This window comes from Hipposideros armiger, unplaced genomic scaffold (assembly GCF_001890085.2).
Source record: "Hipposideros armiger isolate ML-2016 unplaced genomic scaffold, ASM189008v1 scaffold_501, whole genome shotgun sequence".
Classification (NCBI taxonomy): domain Eukaryota; kingdom Metazoa; phylum Chordata; class Mammalia; order Chiroptera; family Hipposideridae; genus Hipposideros; species Hipposideros armiger.
This window is the reverse complement of record NW_017731851.1, coordinates 1,215,478-1,240,492: the sequence shown is the minus strand read 5'-3', so window position 1 is coordinate 1,240,492 and position 25,015 is coordinate 1,215,478. Positions and strand designations below refer to the sequence as shown.

At 45.3% G+C, this 25,015-nt stretch overlaps 1 protein-coding gene across 1 annotated transcript in view; it reads left to right on the top strand.

The window, feature by feature from the left end:
- The window catches only part of ABCA4 (ATP binding cassette subfamily A member 4), a 131,783-nt gene that overhangs the window by 41,296 nt on the left and 65,472 nt on the right, over window positions 1-25,015 (top strand). The window contains exons 8-14 of the mRNA XM_019667548.1: window positions 347-587; window positions 1,605-1,744; window positions 2,423-2,539; window positions 3,792-3,986; window positions 19,644-19,849; window positions 20,436-20,612; window positions 22,529-22,751. Of these exons, the coding sequence (XP_019523093.1) occupies window positions 347-587; window positions 1,605-1,744; window positions 2,423-2,539; window positions 3,792-3,986; window positions 19,644-19,849; window positions 20,436-20,612; window positions 22,529-22,751 (1,299 nt within the window). The remainder of the gene's footprint in view (window positions 1-346; window positions 588-1,604; window positions 1,745-2,422; window positions 2,540-3,791; window positions 3,987-19,643; window positions 19,850-20,435; window positions 20,613-22,528; window positions 22,752-25,015) is intronic.

Sequence of the window (25,015 nt, the reverse complement as noted above, 5' to 3'; positions counted from 1 at the left end):
TCCCAATATCCCCATCTGGCTTACAGAGAAATATTCTCAACATTCCCCCAAGGACACATTCCCAAGGAATTTCAGTAAGGGGGACAGAAATGATATTAAAATGCTTCGGGGTTCACTCTTTGATGTTCTTTAAGGCTCATCCTAGTTTCCTCTTAGGCCCTGAGTGGATGGCAGTGGGTTTTATTTAACAGCTGAATTAAAGATTGCTTAGAATATGGATTTTTTTTTTAAAACGTGGTAGTCAAACACATATGTGGAGGCCTCCTCATACTTGAGAGCTTTGGCTTCACAGTAGATGATGATTCTGGCTGCCTTAAAATAACCCAAAGCCTTTGCCTTACCCTAGTTCATCCATCGACCAAGTGTTCAAGACTTGTTGTGGGTGACCAGGCCCCTCATGCAGCCTGGCGGGCCAGACACCTTCACACAGCTCACAGGCATCCTGTCTGACCTCTTGTGTGGCTACCCAGAGGGAGGAGGCTCTCGGGTGTTCTCCTTCAACTGGTATGAAGACAATAACTATAAAGCCTTCCTGGGAATTGACTCCATGAGGAAAGATCCTGTCTATTCTTATGACAAAAGAGCAGGTAAGTTTCCTGAGTCCTGTGTATAAATTGGGCTCTGATGTTGGTGAAGCTGATGGTTGACACTTTCAGATGAAACCGGTGTTGGAGTTGACCCTCCCTGGGTGTTGTTGAGGAACCTTGGGCAAAGAGGCTTCTCCTCCCAGGAAATCCATTTCTCCTCATAGGGAGGGGGTGGTGTGCATAAAGAGTTCTGGATGTGAGCCATGGAATGGACTGAGACCCACTTGGAAAGGGAACAGAGAGGACATTTCCCACTGATCTGATTGAACTAGGGTTACGTTCTAGAGGAAGAGGAGAAAGATAAATGAGGAGAAAGCCCAGAGTTGCAAGCCAAGCTCAGGTCAGGAGGGCCCTGGCAAGTAAACATGGCTGTGGGATGTTTTTACAAACACAATGCACTGAAAAATCCGTGTGTGTAGTACCGAATTACGTTCCACATGGCAAGTCCCTGGCAAGTCCTCTTTCCCACCTTTCACTATTTTTTTTGGCTCGTGTCGGGTAAAGGAGAGTGGGGTGGGGAAGAAAGGCAACTGGGTAGCCCTCTAGTTAAACATTAAAGAGGCATCAAGGCACATACCAAAAGTCTTTGGGCCCTGAGATAGCCACACACAACCAGGAAGTGAAGCAGCTAATTGAAGGGAAACCACTGAGGCTAAAGCTGAGATTCTAACGGGAGGCCTCGTGTGGCCTCTAGGTCCCTTTCATCTCCGAATGGCCTCTGTTCCTTGCAATAATCACAAGCAGGCTTCTCAGCCTCCTCCTTCTAAAGCAGAATAAACCACAGGGCAAGCCCCGTCCTTTGTTTCTCTGATGAGACCCTTATTGAGTTGAACTGTGGCATTTTGTTACTTGCTAATGATGAGCTTGTTATTGGTGGGGTACAGCCTGTTAATTTAGGTTATTTGTCAAATCCTCCAGCATAGGGTTGAATAAGACATGTGATGTGAACACACTAATGACCATGTTTAGCTCTGAGCGATGGCAGTTTCATTAAAATCTGTCCCTTCTCTCTGGCAGCGACCTTTTGTAATGCATTGATCCAGAGCCTGGAGTCCAACCCTCTAACCAAAATAGCCTGGAGGGCAGCAAAGCCTCTGCTGATGGGGAAAATCCTCTTTACTCCAGATTCCCCTGCTGCACGCAGGATACTGAAGAACGTAAGGTCCCAGCTGGTATTGTCCCTTCTCTCTTGGACCACCCAGAAGAATGAGAGAGTGAGGGAGACAGAGGGGGTAGAAGGAGTGGGGGGAGAGGGGAGAGGAAGAGAGAGAGAAAGAGAGAGGGAGAGGGAGACTGTGCCCTCCTGGTAGGAGGCTTCTGTTTGTTTTTTTGCTAAGTAGACTCCAGTTCCTTTCCCATCCACAGTCATCATCAGAAAGCTTTGTGCCAGTCCCCCTGCTTGGGTCCTCCCCTCTCTATGCAGCCTACATGAGGTTTTCTTTCCCAGCCCCTGAATTATATCTATAATAAAAGGGTTCACATTGTCTGAATCCTGGCTACCTGAAATAGATAAAGACAGGGAGGAAGAGAGGAAGAGCATTTGCTCACACGGAGTCCAAATGTAGCTCTAATGGGGTTCTGAGACAATAGCATCATCAGTATTCCATGTACCTCTGAGATACTAAGAAATTAGATTCTGTCAATCTGGGAGGCTGGGAAATAGCAGATTGTTCTGGGAAATATCAGTGGACTGAGAAAACTAAGACATGTCCTTGAAAAGCCTTTCCTAAACATTGAGAGTTTGTGACAGGAGCAGGAAAGATAACAATGAAAGGTTATCTCTCACTTTTTTTTTCTCTCCGTTCTTGTCTCTGTCTATCTCTGTCTGGTTTTAGGCCAACTCGACTTTTGAAGAGCTGGAGCGTGTTAGGAAGTTGGTCAAAGCCTGGGAAGAAGTGGGACCCCAGATCTGGTACTTCTTTGACAAGAGCACACAGATGACCATGATCAGGGTACGGAAGGCAGGGGGAGGGGAGGAGAAGGGTCAAGAAAGTTCCACTTGCTTCCCTTTCCCAGTAAAGGGTTAATCACTACTGGAGTTAGATCAAAATATAACAAGCAGGGCCCAAAGGCACTAGTTCTAGAAGCTGTCACCAAGTGGAGTCACTTACTTTGGGTGGGAAATACATTTCTTGAATTCTGGGGGAAATGTAAAAACTGCCCCAAACCAGTGGCTTCCTAAGCTTTCTTGCTTTTATGAATTTACTTGAGGGTCTCAGATTCAAAGAGGCATCTCCCCAAAGGCCCTGCTCTGTAACTATAAAGACGGTTGAGTGTATCTGTCCTCATTTCCAGCTTTGCATATCCAGACTAGTGTCCTATAGCAGTGATAATTAAAAGAGAACAAAAAGATCTATAAGAAAAAGAAAGCTTTCTGTATACCATTTTTCTGCCTCTCTTCCCCCACCCCCAACATCCACATCGTCCCTCCATTATAGAGACCTGTGTATTTGGGAGAAATGGTACACAGATTGGTACGTCTTATGGTGGAAGAAAAGCCATTAGCTTTTTAAGGGAGCTTTACAGTCTCTATCTATCTTCATTAAAAATTGGAAATGGGGGCCGGCCAAGTGGCTCAGTTGGTTAAGAGCTCAAGCTCTGAGCAACAGGGTCGCCGGTTTGATTCCCACATGGGCCAGTGAGCTGCGCCCAAGCTGAGGTGCCGCTGAGCTGCCAACAGGTAGCAGGATGGCTCAGCTGGTGAGAGCATGTGCTCCTAACAACAAGGTTGCCAGTTCGACTCCTGCATGGGATGGTGGGATATGCCCACCCGCAACTAAGATTGAACATGGCACCTTGAGCTGAGCTGCCCTGAGCTGCCAACAGGCGGCCAAATGGCTCAGTGGTTAGAGCGTGCACTCTTAGCAATAAGGTTTCCAATTCGAATCCTGCATGGGATGGTGGGTTATGCCTACCCTCAACTAAGATTGAACATGGCACCTTGAGCTGAGCGGCTGCGAGCTGCCGATGGGCGGCCAGATTATGATTGGACTTGGAGCTGAGCTAGCTGCGCCCTCCACAACTAAGACTGAAGGACAACAACTTGGCTATTCTCCTTCCCCAATTCCCCAATAAAATCTTTAAAAAAAAAAAAAAAGAAAGAAAAATCACTCTTTAAAAAAAAAAAATTGGAAATGGCCCAAGAACAAGACCAAAAATCCTATGGGATTTCTGAATGCTGTGACTCTATTGCTTCTTCCCAAGGACACCCTGGCAAACCCAACAGTAAAAGGGTTTTTGAATAAGGAGTTTGATGAAGATGTTACTACCGAAGCTGTGCTGAACTTCCTTTATAAGGGTCCTCGAGAGAGCCGGGCTGACAACATGGCCAGCTTCAACTGGAGAGACATATTTAACATCACTGATCACACTCTACGCCTAGCTAATCAATACCTGGAGGTAAGGGGCAGCAGCAAGCCACCTGAGGGCCACACTGGGCTTCTTGAAAACAGCCCTGTGGGTGGGACCAGAGATCTCTTAGCAGGTCAAGTGCTCTTGGGTTTCAGCTCTCATTTTCCCCACTGAAGAAGCAAGAATTCCCACAGCCCCCAAACAGAGATGGATCCTGTTCTCTAACAGCTTATCCACACTTAAAGCAGTTTCTCTGCACATCTCCTGCCCCGTGACGGCTCTGACTCCTCCTTTCTTGCAGCCCCTGAAGTGCCTATGTGTGTCCTCAACCCTCTCCTGTCTGTCATTGCTTCAGTGACCATCATTGGCCAGTGTCCACCAAACCTCGGTCTGAGGTCCCACTGCTGATTGGACCCTCCCACCTCCAGGTCCTGCAGGCACATCAGGTTCAACATGTCCAAAAACAAATTTGTGTTCTCCTTCCCCAAAAAGCTTACCCTCTTCCGGCATTGCCTATCCTGATTACTGTGCTCAGTATTTTTCCAAATTCTCAAGCTAGAGATTTTAGGGCCCCCCTTAATTATGTTTCTTTTCCCCCTTCCACACAACAGCTATAATTTATTGAGTGTTACTTTGTGCCAAGCACTGGGCTAAGTGCTTTTACATGTGTAAACAAAAATTAATTTTAAACTATAGTAAAGAATTTTTAAAAAGTATTTATTTGGGCAAAAAGAGCTGCAGCCCAGGAGACACAGATCAGGTAGCAATCTAGATTGTGTTCTGCTGAAACTAAGGGGAGGCTACTTTTTATAGTGAAAGTTTCTGCCCAGGTTACCAATTAGGTCCGTTTTATGTAAATGAGGTATCCAAATTTGTACACTGCTGATTGGCCTGAATCTCACAGTCTTGATTGGTTACCATTATTTATCCTGATTGGTCATTATGGAGTAGTTCTGATTGGATGGGGCAGGTCTTCGCCTATTGGTCCAAAGATGAAACCAGTAACTCCCTTATAATAGTTGACTCAGCCGACTTAAAAGAACAGGGCATAGTACGGGAAGCTGAGAGTTCAGTCTGAGGTTCTTCGCAGCATACAGAGTACTGAGACGCCCCTGTCAGCAAACAGGGTTGTCAGGCCCAGCAGATCAATTCCTTCTCAGGGTTTACATCAAATGAATCTTTCTTCTCGGGTTCCCACATATATTAGCTCCTTTAACCCTCACAACAGGTCCATGAATTGTGTACTATTATCCTTCCCATTTTACAGATGCAGAAGCTAAGGATTAAAGAGGTTAAATAAGATCTCATCCCATACCTGTTAGACACAGTGCAGATCTGGGTGTGCCTGAATTCAGAGCTTGCCCTTCTGACCCCTCTACTGCCTCTGTCATGTCCACTCATGGAGGATTATTCTGCACCCAATTCAGTGCATGGGTTTTTTCCAAGCAATTCTTCAGCACCAGCTGGGTGTCCTATAATTCAACTCAGTTCTGACACTGTCTACTTGGAGATTGCTTCACATCTCACAGATTAAGGGCTCAGTCCCACAACACTACCCACCCCCACCCCCAGCTTCAAACACTCATCACAAATCCAGGTGATCCAACAGGCTATAAATCAGAGGTTTCCATGTCCCACTTTATGGGTTAGATTAATTTGCTAAAGCAGCTCACAGAACTCAGATTAACAATTTGCATACTAGGTTACCAGTTTGTAATAAAAGGGTACACCTTGGGGACAGCCAGATGGAAGAGATGCATAGAACAAGGTAGGGGGAAAGAGTGTGGAGATGCCATGGCCTCTTTGAAGCCCCTCACCCCACATCTCCAAGTGTTCACCAATGCCGAAGCTCCCAGAACTGCATCCTTTGGGGGTTTTATGGAGGCTTCATTATGGAGGCTTCCCTCCCAGGAAGGGGAGTGGTATGAAGGGGAGGATGGAACTAAAATTTCCAACCCACTAATCACCTGATTCTCCTGGCAGCCAGCCCCCATTTTTAGGTGCTTTCCAAAGTCACCATTAACACAACAAAGACACCTTTCTGGTGCTCATCACATAGAAAATTCTAAGGGTTTTAGGAGCTCTGTGCCAGAAACAGGGACAAAGCCAAACATATATTTCTTATTATAAGTTATAGTATCACACTGAGCTTTGTCTACTCTCTCTCCTAAATATCTCTCAACTCCAACGCTTGCTTTCCAGGCTCTCTGCGGTACAGAGGCCTTGTCATCTGTCCACCAGCCTGTTCTAACTGCTTCCTCTGGGATTCCAGGGTCCAGTTTCTGTTGGCTCAGGCATTTCTCCGCATTGACACCAGAGCTACATTCATTCCAAACACACATCTGGCAGCATCACTTTCACACTTAAAATCTTAATGACTCAGTCCCCAAAGAACACAGTCCTTCCAAACCCACGCAGTCCCCCTTCCCAGTCCCCCTCACTCACACCTCTGATCTGGCCCTTTCACCACCCTCAGGCATACCCTGACCTCTCCTGATTCCACCCTTTGCCAGTGCTGTTTGCTCATTTGTTAGAGCCTTTTTGCTTAAACAAAAAAGAGAATGTATTGGTTGACGTAACTTGGAAGGTCAGGGTATCTAGGAATTAAACGCCACCATGAGACCCTCCAGCTCACCTTGCCACTTGCCTCCTCCCTCTATCCATCGCTGCCAGGCCCTCTTCATTTGGTGATGTGTCAGCAGCTCACAGGCCTCTGTGGTCATCTTCGCACCAAAAATTCTGCAGGAAGTGGGAGTGGCTTCCCTAGAGTGTAAGCATTACTCCCCCACAGTTCTCTGATGGGCCTGGCTACCCTACTGGTCCCTGACTCCCTCAGGAGAAAGGAAAGTAGAGTTAGCTTCATCTGAATCTCATGGGCTGAGCAGGATTACTGTGAAGTGGGGGAGGCTCTTTCTTCAAAAGAAACAGAAAATCCTGAAATGACTTTTCCTTCCCCATCTGTTGAGCTTTTCTTTTCATGCATTCTTTGGAGACTCAGCTCTAAGTGTCACTTCTGCTTTCACGTAGCTTTAGCTACTTACTCCTCTGTGCTTCCCTGGCCATCTCTTCACACTCCTCTTTGACTATATTCATGTTAGATTTGAGTTACCTGTTAATGCGTCCGTCTCTGGTTCAACTGCAAGACTGGAGTTACTCGGGGTCAGGGAGACCATCCTAGTTATTTTCAAAGTCTTGACCTCAAACTCCCAGAGAATGTCTCTATCCAAGGGCTTGTCACACCTGCCAAGGTCAGGGGGTGCCAGGTGAGGGCCAGGTCTGGGTCTTGTGTCATCTGGAACCATTAGAAGGTAGAAGATGCCCTGGGCAATAGGATAGGGAATTAGGTAAAGGGCCCCAAGAGCAAGCCCCCTCCCTCAGACTCCTTGTTCTGGAGGATAACTAAATAGTGAGAAAAAGCCTGGCTTCATCTGTCCCCACAGTGCTCTGAGGGCTCTCTGCTGCCTCTGGTGCCACCAGAATTTCCCCAGGGTGTGGGACCTTCCCTCTAGCAAGTGACAGCACAGGCTCCGTAGGTGGCCTTCCAGAAGGGGCCAGGTGTAACAGCAGCAGCACCGAAGTTCAGGTCATTACAAAATGATTCCCAACTTGTCTGAAAGCAAGAATGACCTTGGGTGCTTTTACTAAACAGATTCCTGGACATCAACCCAAATCAGCTGACTCAGAATTTCCAGGGATGAGGCCTGGTAATCTGTACATCCTGCCTCTGCCAGCTACATCCCTCTCCCTGGCCATGCTTACCACCATCCACTGCATGGCTATACTATAGGCAGAACTCGTGAAGGGGACGTGGGTGGAGGAAAAGGGCTCTATTCCTTTATTCTTGCAGAATGGAGTTCAGTGGTTCTCACAATGTTTTTGTGAGGTACTATCAGTAAAGAATATTTCTTGTCTTTTGTTTGACTTGACATTTGCATGGTGGCATGAAGGTCTTGTTTCCTTGAAGGATTTTTTTTTTCTGTGTAGCTTGTGCTTAATGTAGCACCAGGCACCCAACAGATACTTAATATATATATGTATTAACTGCTTAAATAGTTAAGAATTCAGTCGCTGGAGCCAGAGAGCCTGGGTTCAAATCCCTGCTAGTTGTGCCTCCGTTTCCCCCATTGGTAAAACAGGGCTATTAATAGTTCTTACCTAGTAGGCTTATTATGAGAATTGAGTTAATTCATGCCAAGCACTTGGAGTAGTTCCTGGCATACAGTAAGCACTTAATAAATATTAACTTTTAAACAAAATACAAACCAAAAAAAATAACTGCTTAGGAAGAGGAAAATGGCACTAGTGAAATCAGGCCCAGCCACGCCTGATCCTTCTCTGCAGATTACAAAGCTGCTAATTACATCCAGCCTCAACCACCAACACTTCCTGAGGGCTCTGCAATCCCATCAGCAGAGGCACCGGCCTGGTGGCCACAGGTCAGGTCAGTGGCCTCCCCCAGGGGTTCCTAGAAAGGGTTGTGATGGGGGCAGAATCTCAGCAGGTGATTCTGATGAGGTTTCTGATCTTCTTGCCTTTTGGGGGAGGGAGAGGAAAATGCAGGGGATGGGATTGGTGGAATGAACTGAAAGGAGAAGGTAAGAGGGGAAATGTGCAGTGAGGAAGAAACCGATCACTGCAGTGGGTCCCGATTTCTCTGCTGTTCTTGTGTGCTGGGAAGTCTGCAGGAGCCTTGGAGACCCCTGAACTCCCATTCTGAGGACTGCTGAGGAGCAGACGGGGCACAAAAGCTCCTCCTCAATGGCTCTTAGGGGTCTTAGAGACCCTTAGGGGTCTCTCCAGGACAGGGCAGCAAGTGTGTTCCTTCACAGCTTGATTGAGGTGCTCCTTTTCGGTAATATGACGTATACTAAAGATCTGTGAGAACATCCTGGGCCAGCCTCTATGCTTAGCTCCCTACCTATTACAAAAAAGGGGGGGGGGGAATCCTTTAAGGAAAATTGAGCAAAAAACAATCTTTAAAATGAAACATATGTTAGTCTAGGTCAATGTGCACTTAGATTGATATTGAACAGTAACAGAAGCTCTGAGGACTGAGATCAAAGACCTTTAAGCCTTTTGTCATTATAGAAAAAGGAGTGATTCAATAGGTTGTCTCTTCAACCAACAGAAGGGCTAAATCCCATTCTTTCTGCTTGCGGTGAGGCCTTAGTTACTGGACATTTCATTGAGTGGCCTGGAGCGTGTTCCATTCCCCAGGAGCCACCTTGCTGGGTCACTTGTCTGTGATGTTAGGCTACTGCTTGCAGAAACTTCTCACCCATCCAGTGAGGACAATTGGGCCTGGATCTCTGCTTCTTGTTAGCTGAGTTGCCCTAAGAAAGTCACTTTACCTTCTAAGGCTCAATTCTCTTATCTGTAAAATCCAGGTAGTAACACAACAGACCTTATAGGGTTGTTGCTGACAAAACAAGCGAAGTGTGCAGAGCACCCCTCACATTCATGCCGTTGGTTAGTTAGGCATGAGTGTCAATCCTCTGCCTTCCAGTTCCTCATCCGTTAGGTGCGGTGAATCCTCCTTGCCAGGTGGCTGTGAGGGTGAAATGGGAGAAGCTGGGCACACAGTAGAGACGTTTGGGACATAGCAGCTCTTACTATGAGCCACCTGAATGTCTACCCCAAAACCACAGACCAAGGAAGGAATGTGCCTTTTTCTCAGATTCCAAACTTTGTGTAAACATTAACCAGGGACTGTGAAGCTACTCTTCATATTAACCCTAGTGAATTGGCTTAGAATCAGGAATGTCAGACCATTCCTGAGGGCCCAGCAGACTGGCTCTGGGCACCATTCTGGCACTTCTGTAAGTGAAGGCCCAGTGCTCTGGAACTTTTCTTGTCCTCGGAGCACCTCCTCACTAAGGGGCTTCTACAACCTCATTCATCCCATAACCATGTTCTGTCTATCCCCTGATGCCCAGCCCTCTGCAGGAAAGAAATACATGACTGAAACTCAGACCTCCTGGTTAGGTGGACAACGGACTAGGGAAAGGGGTGGTGGTGACATTGGGGAACTTCACATCGCTAACATGTGGGAAGTTTCATTTCTACAGGCTTTCTGATCACCCCCTTCTCCACATCTAAGGAGACTGAGGGCAAGTGAGTCTTGATATAGGTAGATATCTTAAACTAATATGTGTATACTTTTATAGTCATAATTTACATGTGTCTTATTCATATATATTTTTCTTCTGGAGAAAAGCACATTTAGAGAAATGAATAATGGATCCTCTGATTACCCTTGAGTTAAACCAAACATACGCACCCCTCTCCTTTTATTTCTTTGCTTAGGGAAATGTTAGGCCTGGCACAACTGGAATACTATTTCGGGTTCACAGTGTATTTTAATTTCATAGTATATATGAATTTCATGTCTTGAATTTCAAATCAGGAAGCTGAATTCAGCCAAACTTTAATATGATAATAGCTCTGATCCAGGCATAAAATTGTGCTTTAACCAGTCACAACTACCTTTCTCTAAGTCTTGACAAAACATGTATTTATTAACTGATTTTTGCTGTGTTGTCAACACAATCAGTATATGTGCATAATTCTTTATTTTCTACATGGTTATTATCTTGATGAATTATCAGTAGCGGGATATTTTAGACTACTTTTACTTTGTGCCTCGTGTGCTCCCAGCCACGGAGCACCACCACCCAACCAGAATGTACTCAGGGAGCATATTTTTCAGGCTAGTCTAAGAAGAAAAAAAAGAGAACTAGGAAGATAAAGCTACTGATCATGTAATGTACTTTAGAGTCAAATGGATAGATATTTGCGGAATACCTGTCCTAATGCTTTCTTTTATTGATTCATTGACTCCAAATGTGCATTGGCAGGCTAAGGAAAAGTTGGAGAAGAGGTAGGCAAGGTACAGAAGTCTACACCATGAGTTCAGTATTATTTCAAGAGCCGTGAGCTGGATCACAAGCAGCTCATGGGCAATGATCTCATTTAATGCCTCATCAGTTTCACAGAAACTGAGGAAGGAGAACACAAATGGGGGTGAGCTGGGGTCATGGGTGGAGGGCTGGGACTTGTACTCGAGCCTGCTATGAGCCAGCTACTCCATTGGGCAATTTTACATGTCACTTCATGCAATCCTCCTAACTACGTGCCCAGTAGTCATGATCCATGCTGTCATGTATAGAATGAAAAACTGATGTGCCTAACATACCACAGCAGATGAGCAGCGGCTCCAGAATTCTAGTTCAGACCTGACTGGTTCCAATGAGGATGTTCTTTCTCTTATAATATGAGGGGCCCATTAGTAGGGGACTTCGTAAGAATTGTTTGGATAAATTATGTAATGAATCGGATGAGGGCGTCAATTATTTTATAATCCTGGGGATGACTGATGCTATTCTGATTGGGTCTTTACTGCTTGAAAATAGCTAGATTTATAGTAGAAAACCAACATGATTTGAGCTCATCCAGTCGTTTGTATATTTGCATGTATTGACTACCTACATCTGAATAAATACAATTAATCTCTGACCCCTAGAAGCTCGCATTCTATGGGGAGAGATAAGCATGCTATGAAATAGCCCCACGGTAGTGGTATCTCAAAGGACAGCTAGAACAGAGGTTGACAAACTATGGCTTGTGAGCCACACGCGGCTCTTTGGGTACGTACATGTGACTTTGAAGTAAAATTGAAAATGAAAATAAAACTATCATAGTTTCATTTATAAAAATTTTTAAAGGATATTATACACATAATGGTGATTTCATGTGTTTTATGGCTCTCGGATAATTTTTAAATTGTTGTGAGGGACAGGATTGGCTCTTCTGTCTCAAAAGTTTGCCAACCCCTGGGCTAGAACAGTAATTCAATCTGATGGAATAGAAACAGGCTGCACAAATCCAAAGTCACAATGTCACAGATCCTCCAAGGATTGTCAGGTCTTCCTCCAGATGACCTCTGAAATCCCTCCATCGTCTCCCTCTCCACATAAGGTCTGTACCATTTCTCCTCGCTGGTCTCTGGGCCTCCAGACTCCCACTCCTTCCGCTTAGTTCCCCCATGGCCTCCAGTGAGATCTTTCTAAAACCCCAGTGTCTCCATGGCATTCCCACCGAAAGCTCCTCAGCGGCCCCTCTTTGCTGTAATGGTGAAATCCATCCCGATCTATCCCCTTCACGACTCTTCCGTGGAGATGGGATGGCATGCAACTCTAGGCCCCCCACCTGACTGGCTGACCCCCTGCCTCCTTTGCTCCCCTTCAGGACTCAGCTCCTGTATTTCAGGTCTTCGCTGCACCATATCCTCGCCATTGTTGCCCTTGATAATGATTTGTTCTATGCCTCCCCACCCCCATAGGCCTGAACCCCTAAGGGTCCAAACTGTCTTCTCATTTGATTTCCCAATTTACCGTAGGGGAACTGCAGTGCCATAAAGTAGACACCCATAAATGCCAAATTAAAACTGAAAATACATTTATGCTGGGCCTTAAAGATGGAATTTGCTGGCCAAGCAAGGCAGAAAGGCAATTTCAGGCAGAAGGAAGAGCATTGGCAAAGAGCAAGGGTGTGAATCAGCAAGACAAGTTCAAGAGAAGCAGATAGTCTGGGCAGGGGTGTGGCTGTACATCAAGGGAGTTGAGGGGGAGCGGTAGTGCCCAGAGATGGGGCTGGAAAGGACAGCTGGCCTGGCTTGTGAGCAGCTTCATCCTGCAGGTGATAGGACATCATCTCTAGCACTTATTTATGGACTCTGTGATGGTGGGCAACACTGCTGTTCCACTGCCTGAAGAATGGGGGTGAAACTGGAGCTGCAGTCTTGGCGGTGTTCCCCCAGGGTGGGTGATCCAGGCGTTTAGGACCAGAATATGCTCTGTTGGTGATTAAATATTTTTAATATAGTAGCATGTACTTCCCAGAGTTGTTGGAATGATTCAAGATGAAAGTTTTGCGAGCTAAAGTCCCCTGCGATTGTCAGTCAGGCGGTTTTGTTTTCCTTCAGACCCCACTAGACAGCAGGCTTTACCTGGGGGGTGCTCCAACGTGGCCTTTTTATTTGTTTAATTACTGTGTTTGTTTATTTTAGAGACAGATATTTTTTAACAGCTGTGCATTTCCTGTCCCTTTGTTCTCCAGTCGTGGTGCATTTCCTCACTCTTCGTGATGGAACCTTTTAGATGGCTATTCACGGTCCCAATGTGTTGGATAAAATTTATTGCACTGCCTTGGGCCTCTATCTCATCATCACAACCAACTCAAACAGCCCAAAGCTAATTTATCCCGTTGGCTTTTTCCATGTGGTGGGAATTGAATCTTGAGTGTTACAGCCTAGCTCTGCCAGGAAATTCATTCTGGGATGCTTGCCCACATCCACTGGCATTTTTCTAAAGGAACCCCAGTTGTCTAAGTTAACACCAGCAGGACCACTTCGGGCCTCCACTGGCACCACCAGCCACTTTGTTCTTAGCCTGAGTTTGGAAGTTAAAGATGTAAGAGGCAGGGTTATATTGTAGAACCAACATCTCGAAGGGTGAGCCTAGGGCTTCCCTTATTCCTGAAGACTCACCCCCTACACATCCTGGGTATATTAGTAAAAATATGTCAGCACAGGGTGCCAGGTCCCTTTGATTATCAGGTTCAAACAATAAGCAAGATTTTCTTTATTTCTTTGCTTCCACTGAACTACATTTCCCACTTAATAGATAATTTAATTTATCTATTACTTAATGTGTTTGAATTGGAGTCGGAAAGGTCACAGTTGAAGAAGGAAGCCTGCTGCTACTGCGGCTTCTCCTCCCAAGGTGGTGTTTGATTTAGCTGTGTAAACAAATGACTGCATTCTCGAGAGGTCTTCGTCTTGAACACAGCTGCCTGTGCTGGAGAGAGAGCTCCAACCTCTTCTGCCAGGGTGAACTCTGCTTCCTGGTGAGTATCAGCAAAACAACCAACAAAGAATTGTAGGACTTGTGTGGACTTCATATGGCAGTGGCCCTGCCACCTGGGTTTTGCTACAGCAGTTAGGAGCTGAAGGGTTCAAGGAAACTCCTTTTCTTGGTCAACTGCCTTTGGCTATCATAGGGCATTATAGGGTTCTCTTTGAGATGATGATCTCTGGTTGTACAGTTTGTCCAGAATCTGCCTCTGAGGCATAAGATACTGACTTTTTATTCACTGACAATATCTTTAGAATTCTTCTCCCCATAGCGACAAGTTCTTATCTGCCTCCATTTCTTCCCTAACATCCATGATCACACAGTTTCTCTTTGTGTGGAACTAAATAGCTTTTATAGATAGACTCCATGGCCTCAGTCACATTAGAACTTACTATGTTTTAACTTACAAGCTAATGAGACCAGACCAAATAAATATGTCAAAATCAGTGACCTTGACTAAGGATTTAATCATTTATCTTTGCCACCCAAATACACTCATGCACACACACGAACAGATATGCTCATTCACCAAGATCTTAACTTCAGGGACCAAAGCAAGTACCAATAGGAAAATGAGGCCACTTAGCTGTGGAGTAGGTGGCCTCCACGTAAGAATGCAAAAGTACACATGAGTTATACCTCAGAGGACAGCCTAGAGACTTCTGACTCATGTCCAAGGCAGTTTCCACAATTGCTCAGCCTTGATCTCAAGCAGATTTGGTGAGGATGACATTCCGGATTAGCTTCATCAGACCTTCCTCTGGATAGAGTTATCTAACTTTCATCTAATGGCCCGTTAGCAGCTAGTGAACACCAGTGGGTTAGGACTCACTCTCTCCCCTTCCCCCACTGCTCAGGTGGGGTGCGGGGTTTTGGCTTCTGTCCATAGTATTGTTCTAACCAGATGCAGTGCTGCGGATCAGCTCAGGATGAGTTGTGTTCCCAGACATATTATTTAAAGAAAATAACTGCCTTCCTCCCTGGATAAACAGCTGTCATGAATGAAAGGTAACCTGACAGGGGCTTAAAGCCACTAGGCTCTGTTGACTTTCAAGATGTTTTGCAAAAGCAGTAATAAAAATGGTATTTATTGAGACAGTTTAACTACGTGGTTAAAACACAGGCTCTATCCGGAGGACTTTCCCTGTGGCTCGTTGTGCCTCATAAGTGAGCTTGGAGTGATAATTGTAACCGACTTCCTAAGGTGGTTATGAGAATTCAAAGGATTAATACAAGCAAAGCCCCTGGACAAGTTTGGGGCACATGGTAAGCCTTCAATAAGCATCAGCTTTTATCCTTACCAGGAAGCACTGGCTGGCTTTACAAATGCTGCCATGTGGTCCTTGAACAGACTTTTGAGGTAGGGCATATCTCAGTTTTATGGAGAGGGAAACAGAGGCCACACAGGTAGGAAGCAGCAGAGTGGGGATGGTCCCCGAGGCTGTTTGCCTCTTAAACGCTCCGCTGTACCACTTTCCAAAGATGGGGAAGATAACCGAACTTTGAAAATGGGTCAGATGTTTCAGGGTAGAAATGAGTGTTTGCAAACCTTTTAAGTTTTGTTTTTCCAGAGAGTATCAGGGTACCAATCTAGGGGGACACAGCAGGAAACATGACTGTGAATCAGGCAGCTGTGCCTGATAAAACAGCCAGGATGGAGCCCACGTCACCACAGGACTCAACAATGTCACTGAAAACATCAGCCGCTTATTCCCGTATAGATTTCCCTTTAAGACATGAAAGGGGAGTTCAAAGAGAATGGGCTAGCCAGCTCAGAAAGTCTCATTATGAAAATGTATTTGTTTTTACTGGCTTTTTTGCTTCAGTGAGAGTTATTAGCATCTTAGCAAAAATTCGCTTTTCACTAATTTCTCCTAGTTTATCATCTGAATCTGGGGTGCGCAGGATTACTTTCAAAACACGCAGCTGTAAAGCTGTATTTCTTGCAGCATTTGGGACTTCTAAACTTAAATCAATTCAATTCTGTGTAAGTACTAATCGAGTCCCTTTCATGAGAAAATAGTATTCCAGAGACCACAGTGAACAGATGTGGCCCCTGGCCTCAAGGAACTTCCTGCAGCTAGAGCTGTGCTGCCCTACACAGCAACCAGCAGCCACATGTGGCTTTTTAAATTTAAATTAATTAAAGTGAAAAATTCAGTGCCTCAGATGCACTAGCCACATTTCAAGTGCTCAGTGGCCAAATGTGGTTACTGGCTACCCTATCAGATAGGGCAGATAGAGAACAGTGCCACATTCCAGAAAGTTCTACGACATTCCAGACAGTGCTACTCTAGGGCAAGAAATCTTCCTGTTCAGGAATTCTGTCGACCTGACTTTGCGCTTAGAGTGTGACTTACTCTTAGAGCAACATGTGGGGAACAACACTACCCTCAGGCTTGACACTTGAGGACATGGATTCAGATTCTGCTCATGACCTATACAGACCCTGGGCGGGGCCCTTTGCCCCTCACCCCTCTGATGCCAGTTTCCTCACAGGTGAAGCAAGGATGTCGGACCACAAGATTTCTGCAGCTCCTTTGGTCCAAATGCCCTGTGATGCTGTGAGTGAATTGGTAGACCATCCTCTGTGTGTGTGTGTGTGTGTGTGTGTGTGTGTGTGTGACAACGTGCTACAACTAAAAGAAACTGCAAAGAAAAAGTCCATCTCCCAAAATAATTTTGCTTTTTATTTTACAAGTTTAATTTCAGATTCACTCTGATTGTCAACCCTAAAATTCTATATATGTAGGACTAAACTAGCCAAACTGACTTAAAAAATGAGATGATCTTATTACTCATCTTTATAGAATGTCAAGGTCTCCCTAAAAGAAACATAAATGTGTGTGTTTTTAAAAATATACTCTAACAGCTCCATTTTCATGTCTCCTTGCCCGAACAGCACACTGCCAACTTCCAACTTTCTGTCCCCCTATCAGTGTTGTTAAGTGCTGACAAAGAGTGGCAGCTTGGTCTTGACGCAAATATACATATTAGATTCCCCACCAAAAAAAAAGCATAAAGTAGCAAATCCTACATTATTTCTGTCTAGAAAAAAATGAACACTTATTGAGGCCCTTCAGTACTTAAGTCCTTCATCTCATTTAAGGACTGGACAGTGTTAGGCTGGGCATGCCTGTTTGCAAAAGCATAGCTGACTAAAGAAAATTTTCCATTTCCTTTAACTCTGTGATGGGTGACTACACTGACTGGTATTTCTTAAAGAACTATCAATTCCATTTCCTTTTATAATAACTATCTTCTTAGTATAGTGTCTCTTAAGCCTTGGCCCTATAGATTTTCTCATGTACCTGTATTCCTCATTCTCATATCAGCTGGAAAACTAGCAACTTCTTTTGTTTTCATCTAGAAGACTGAGAACATTACTAGGGCTGGCTCCCAGGGGTTGGAGCCTGAGGCAGGACATTTAGTTCATAAGGCTCAAGGAGGGTGGGTTTGCAACACCCTTGTTGTTTAAATTCAGCTCGGTAGTAAAGGGTTCTGGTTGACCCTCTGATGCCCTGGGTTGGATTCAGCAGTGAGGGGTTTTTGGTGAATGAGTTGGGTTTGCCCGCTTCTTACCACTACAGTGGGAGCTTGGGTCAGGTCCTTATGATCGATCGGTCCACCTTTCTCACTTATTCATTCCTCCTGGTAACTGTTGTGGGAGCAATGGAACCGGGGAAGTGAGCCTCTTTGAGCCTAAGTTTCCGGGACTGCACAGTGGAGATAAATAATAACTATACTTTCCTACAAGACAGTTGCAAACACTGGGGAGGGCCTGTGGACCCGGATAACCCTATGGCTCCTGATGTGAGGGGAAGAAGTCCAGACCTGGAGTGGGAAAGTGGGGAGAGAATCCAGAGTCTGCCACTTTTCTAGCTGCCTGACCTTTGGCAGGTCTCCTTGTGTTCAGTTTCCTCTTCAGTAAAATGAGGATTCCAGGTAACTCAGCCTCTGTGCGAGTGAATCTGTTCCTTCAAACCTGCATTACATCAACAGCCTCCAAACCACTCTTCTTGTTTGCCCTTCCCCCGACCAGTGATCTTTCAGAAACACCATCTGATCCCATATGTCACACCCCTGCTGAAAACCCTACAGTGGCTACTTAGGGCTTTTTAGGGTTTGCCCAGAACACTCCTTTTTTTTTACCAGCTGAGCCATCCTGCGATCTGTTGGCAGCTCAGTGGCAGCTCAGCTCAGGCCGGGCATCGAACCGCTGTTGCTCAGAGCTCAAACTCTTGAGCGAGCTCTTAACCAACAGAGCCACTCGGCCGGCCCCCTGCCCAGAACACTCTTGATTTTAGCATGGAAAGTCTCATGTCCCAGAAAACCCCTCTGTTAGTTGGTCACACTATGAAGTCCAGCACAGCAACTGATCCGATCCCCACCCACCTTCCAGCGCTCATCTCTCACCACTCAGCTCTGCTCACCTATGCACTTCTCTGCACGTTGGAACTACCAGATGAGCATTTGACAAAACCCTGGTGCATTTCGCCCTGCCTCCTGAGAACCTGATTTCATTGCTTGGAGTGGGGCCTGGGTGTGGGTGTCTTTTTAAATCTCTCCAGTGGCTCTAAAGCACAGCCAAGGATGAGAACCACTGCTCTGTTTTTCCAAATCTCCAAATACACCACATTCCCTGTGCCTGAGCAGAACCTTTCCCCTGCTTTCCTCCTGTAGGCTAATAACTGCTCATCTTCATTATACTCAGGAGTCTCTTCCTCCAGGCAGCCCTCCTGGACCCCTCCAGGTAGACTTAGCTACATTCCTCCACTGGGCTCCCAGACTACCCTGGGCTTGCTTTCATCAGAACGCTATCGTTCTGCATTACTGTTGTTGGTTTATTCCAACCCTGTCTGTCCTTCATTAGATCTTGAATTTCTTTCAGGAAGAGATTTTATCTTTCTTCCTTGTATCCCTGGAGCCGAGCAGGCTCTGGCACATTGCAGGCTCTCAGTAAGTACTCGGTGAACAAATTAATCAAGACAAGGCCATCTGACCTCTTGTGAGTTACATTCTAAGAAAGAAACAGCAACACAATAACCCTAGTGTATTATAGGAACAAGAGGTTAAGGAAAAAACGGATCCACATACAATATACTACTTTAACAAATCTATAAAAGTGGACAACCCTAATATTCAAGTTAAAATAAATGCTTAGTTCTGCTCTTTTGTGGGTAATGATTTTTTTTTTCTCTTCCAGGGGGAGAAAATAGACACATTAGGAAATTCCTCTTTCCCAGTATTACCTGTCATAAAATTGTGATTGGGAATCATTCTCTGACTAGCTCATTTTGGTCTTCGGTTATTTTCTTTCTTCCTCCTTATTCTTCCCTTGGCCGGCCATCCTTGTGTGTTTGCTGAGAGGCAGGAAGGTTCACTGTTTTTCTCTCTTTCAAAATCTTTTATCGTCAGGCTTTCTGATCTTCAAAGCAGCCTGTATTCAATGTGACCCCACTCCCTTGACTCCCCATGCTGGGGAGTAAGAACTGTGAGTATTTTTGTCATTTTGACGACTTGCATATTTGGACAGCCTTGGACAGCCAGATAGTACAGTCCTCACTAAATCTGCAGGATTTAAACCAAGTCAGCATTTCCTAGCCCCCTTTCACCCATAACTCTAGACACATTGAAAAACTGACACCAGACTCCAGAGTTAAGCAAACAGTAAGTTTATAGGTCCCCTTGCATTTGACCCATCCCTTGGGGCAACAGCCTGCCCTTTATTGCAGTTGAGTCTTTGCAAGTGGTGTTCTGAGTCCCTCTCAACCTTTGTGATTATCTGCAGTGCTTGATCCTGGACAAGTTTGAAAGCTACGATGATGAAATTCAGCTCACACAACGAGCCCTGTCTCTGCTGGAGGAAAACCGGTTCTGGGCTGGTGTGGTGTTCCCTGATATGTATCCCTGGACCAGCTCCCTACCACCGCACGTGAAGTACGAGATCCGGATGGACATAGATGTGGTGGAGAAAACCAATAAGATTAAAGACAGGTGATGTTTCGGGCGATCTCAGAAGGCCCTGGGCATCCCCAGGGATGTATGAGGCAGGAGAGTCACTTGAAAAGGTGTAGAAACACTCTGGTATCAAAGAACTAAACTAACCAGTTGGTGGGACCAGGAGAGCTCAGCTACCCTGTCTTCACACCCTCAACTCAGCACTTGTCCCTGGCTGGCCTTTGTGCAACTTGGAAATAGAAACTTCTAGATACTGAATTATCTTCACCTAGAGATTCTGCCAGTGGGGTTTCTCCAGTCACTGGGAAATTACGTTTGATACAGAGTAGGGGCTTGAGACTGGACTCAGCTTCTAAATCAATACAATGAAGTTAAATAAGAGGAAGTAAGGAATTTTGTAAAGCTCAAAGCAGAGTCCTCGAAAGCAGTTACAAACCACATTGTGGCTAATAATCATAACTGAGATTTAAATAGTGAACTAGAAAATAGAATCGGATAGCTTGGAAAAGATCTAGGGACAGGTTTCAAGACAGTGAGTGCTGAGTCACCTCATGCTTGTGAAGTGTGTGTGAACCGTCCATTCCCATCACACCCTTGGCTCCTCACTGAGGTTTCCCCTTAGGTACTGGGATTCTGGTCCCCGCGCTGATCCCGTGGAAGATTTCCGATACATCTGGGGAGGGTTTGCCTACCTGCAGGACATGGTTGAACAAGGAATCACGAGGAGCCAGGCCCAGGCTGAGGTTCCCATTGGAATTTACCTCCAGCAGATGCCTTACCCCTGTTTCGTGGATGACTCGTGAGTGGGAGGCTCCCAGTCCCAGTTATGGACAAGTTAATTGGGTGGCTGGGCGGGGTGGGGTGCTCCCCAGGATTCAACCTCTTTGGAGAGAAACCAGAGACTGGGACCGTCTTGGGGAGAATGAAGCTCTGACTGAGGAACCTTCTCCCAGGCTCCAGGCAGGGCCCGATAGATAAGCGCCGTGGCAGGGAGAAGGGAGTTGGTGTTTTGGATAGAAAAAGGAAGGTGAAAGTTAACAAGCAAGGGAAGTGAGGTTAGGGAAAGGGACAAAGGCTCTTTAAATTTCCACTGCGTAGTATGTTTGGTATGTGGAAGGATTCTGGTCAGAGTGTTTGCCCAATGATTGCCAAATCAGCAAATGAGGACTCTGCATCGCAAGTAGGTCCGGTTCCTAGGAGCCTCGGAATAATGCAGCGCCTTTCCTAATTAGCATGCCTATGATGCTGCTTAATGAAAAGGTAGAGGACTGTGCTGGATGAGCTCAGGTCCTCCCTCCCTGCCCACCCCCACCTCCAGGCCTGAACATTTGTTGGCCAGTAGCAAGCTAAGCAAGTAGCCTACTGTTTTCTGAATGTTCAGTTGAAGGGACAGAGAGGCAGAGGGGGTTGGGAGGGCTCATTTTACCATGGTGGATGGGGACAGAAATGCTCCCAGGACAGCGGCAGAAACCTACACTTGGCTTAGGGATTCAACACCTAGAAAAAATAGCGGGAAGTTCACCGTAGTGTACATGTGTGTCTGCAGGGTTCAGGGATGAGAGAAACACGTACAGCCTGAAGAAAGGAAGAGTCAAATTGCCAGCTGGCAAAACAGTAAAATGAAGCCAAGTAGGGGCCCAGGAAACCCCTTCTCAACATCCTAGTCCAATCGGTTCTCCTTCCTCAGGTCTGCAGAAGACTAAAGAGATAACAGTGGCTGTTCTGCAGTCAGCTTGGGTTTGGACAATAAGCACAGATGAGAAGTGGAGCCAGGGGCAAAGGCCTAACTCCATTTTTAGGATCAGAATGGGAGTAGCTGGCAAGGAAGTGGGGGTAGTTGCGGGGAGGCCATAGGGTTTCTGGCTATTCAGTGCATGAGAGCCCTCTGGTGGCAGGTCTCAGAAGTGCAGGCTCTGTGAAGGTCTGGTTCTCTCCCTAGGGCCATCTTGAGTGAAACCCTCCCATGCTGTAATTGGGCCTTAAATGTGATGCTCAACCGCTTTGAATAGATAAGAATTCCAAGGGCTTTCCCAGCACAGCAAGCACAGGGAAAACATGTGTAAAGTTCACCATAAAATAATTCCAGATTATAAATCTACCCTGCTTTCTGGAATGCATATCCATGGATTTATTCCATAGGTGCATGGCTGGTGGGATCAGTGGCTACTGGATCACTGATTGACTTATTGGTAGTGCCACATTCATCAGTTATTTTGTGCCTCATACTGCATAACCGGGATTTGATCCTCCAGGATAGACAGTGCTGCACTGGCTGACCCCCTTGGGGAGCCCCATTATTGATCTTACCACCACCAATTCTCTTTATGGTTCACCTTGGACTTCAATGTCAGCTAACATGTATCTATCTATTCTAATCTCGTGCCACATCAAGTCTGCAGCCTTTTCCTATGAGATCTTTCAAGTAGGTATATATGTACTGTGTAACATACATAGTACGATTTTATTTAGACATTTTACTTATAGAGCATTCATCTGGGTTAACCAAAAAGCTACCATCTTTCCGTAAAGGAAAAGTAATCCTTCAGGGCAAAGTGCAATGTATTAAGACTCAAGCGCATTGGATGCCCAATGGAAATTTTTCTACCTTTCCATTCACTTGGGCTTTGTTCCCAACACATTTACTCAAAGAACACTTACTCCACCTCTACCAGGTACAGGGCATCCTGCTATTCTGCTTCTCTTCTCTTGCTTCAGTTTCATGATCATCCTGAACCGCTGTTTCCCTATCTTCATGGTGCTGGCCTGGATCTACTCTGTCTCCATGACTGTGAAGAGCATCGTCTTGGAGAAGGAATTGCGACTAAAAGAGACCTTGAAAAATCAGGGTGTCTCCAACACAGTGATTTGGTGTACCTGGTTCCTGGACAGCTTCTCTGTCATGTCAATAAGCATCTTCCTCCTGACAATATTTATCATGGTAAGCCAGATGGAAAAGGCCCAGAAAATCTCCAATAGTTTTTTTTTCCTCCAACCTTTCTTTCTGTTGATGAACTTGTGCCTGGATTAGTCACTTGGCCACCAAAGATAGCATGACGTGTAGCTGCCCAGCCATTCCAGACAAGGTGGAAGATACTTGGAGAGACAAAGCCTCCTGCAAGGAGCCACTGTATCATAGCACCTTCCCTGCTCCCACTCCCTGCCCAGGGAACCACAGCCTAATAGATTATCCAGCCCCTTTCCATAGACTATCTGGAGAAGCTGCTGTTAGCAGAGCCCAGCATAGGTTGATTGTATGTGCAAAGGGTTCTCTCTTTCCAGACACAGAAGAAATGAGTCCAAAGAGTGTTTTCTTGGGAATACTGTCCCAACCACCAGCTGGGATGGTAATGCAGACATCCTTTTCAGTGTATTAGAAGATATCTCAACTGTTTATTAATTATCTTTATGGTCTCACCACTCATGGCTTGACCACTGAACATTGTGCTGCCTGCAGAATCTCTAAGACCTCTCTGTTTCATAGGATGGAATTTGAAGTCTATCCTTTCTCAGTGATTGGAGTTTTTATAGCCTCAGATAGCATGCACAGGTCCATCCTTTGCAAAAGTGCAGTTGCTCCCAAGCTAGACTTGGAAATGAAACATTGTTTCATTATTTCAGATTATTTCACACTGCTGTCCTTCATTTTTCGTTCCTCCACTATAGATGATTTTTTTTGTTCTCGTTGAATGATAAGGACATAAATTTAGGTAGTTTTGACATTTATTTGATGGGATTTGGTATAAGTTTTAGATTTCAGACTTTGCAAGCTCCTGATACAGTGTCACTAAGCTTCTTCTGCCTCTTTACTATCATCATATTAAGTGATGCCTTTGCACTAGGCATCATGTGTGCTGACCTGCAGACTCTGGTGAAGTGTGTGCCAGCCATGCTAGACTATATCTGGTGCCTATCTGATTTAGGAATGTTCCTTCACATATCCTGTCCAACCCACAGATACCCATTTAAATCCTGCCCATTTTCTTTGTAGTAAAATGTGCTAAGTCTGAGGGGTTTTGATTTTAGCATTGTACTGAGATCTAGTAAGCTGTGGCCTTAGCCAAACCCTGTGCTAGAGCCCTATCAAAACCAATGCTGATGTGGAGGTCATCCTGCTCAACCTGACCCAACCCAGATGTGATTTTAAATATGCAAAGTGCCACAGAGCTCCACAGAGATGAGGGGAAAAGCTGAGAACTTTGTCTTCCTTTAAGGGTCTCTTGTTCCTTCTTATTCTTCACTCTGCTACTTTCCCCACTACCAAGACATTTGTGTCCTCAGAACTAAAGGAGTCAAAGTGCATAAGCATCTGACCTATGTGAAATGCATATGCATAAACATGCACAATATCTTGCAATGGCCATGAGACTTGTTGCTGATAAGTGACATTGAGATTTGCCTTCCTAAGAATCAGCATTAGGACTTCAAAGCTTTTAGGGTGTGAAATACAGAATGTTCACCAAGAGTTTCTTGCACAAAAGCGTTTCTCCTTGTGGGAACCAGAACATTGTTCTAGTAATGACGGAAACAGCCTCCCACACCAAAATAGGATTTTCCTTTGAATGACACTCCCATCTTTCCCTTGTCCTTCCTTCCCACCTCAACGATGCAGGAAAGAAGCTGGAAGCTGGTACAATGGGAAGGTTCCCTTGTTAATTCAAGCTACTGAGAACAAAAAAAGAAAAGTGGTCCTTAGAGGAAGGCAAAGCCAGTGAAATTGTTGGGCCGGGCAAGGGAATTTCATCTCTGCCTTAAGTCAATGAGAAATTATATAGCACTAGAGGTTTGGAGGACTTTGCTTTGAGCCAAGAAATTAATTTTCTTCTTCTGACGATAGAAACAACCACCTTAAAAAAGCCACAGATTCGGTTATGGACTTGCTTTTTTTGAGTTATGTGTGATTAAGGAAAAGAAATGAGCTTTCCAGGGTGATGTGGAGACCTCTTTGACACAAAATTAGGAGCTCTGAGTCCTAATCTTTTATTTAGGTTTCCTCAGAGTTTAGTTTCAGTCGAGAATGGCTCTCTTACACCTCTCTTTGTCATTTATTTTATTCTCTCTTTTAATTCATTCTATCAGTGCCCTGCTGGCATGAGAGCATGAATGGAGGAGAAATGGTAGGAATAGCAGATAATTAGCACATTTGTTCTATTCAACTTTCAAATGCCCATGACAGGTATTGCTAATTGGTCTTTTTTTTTTTTT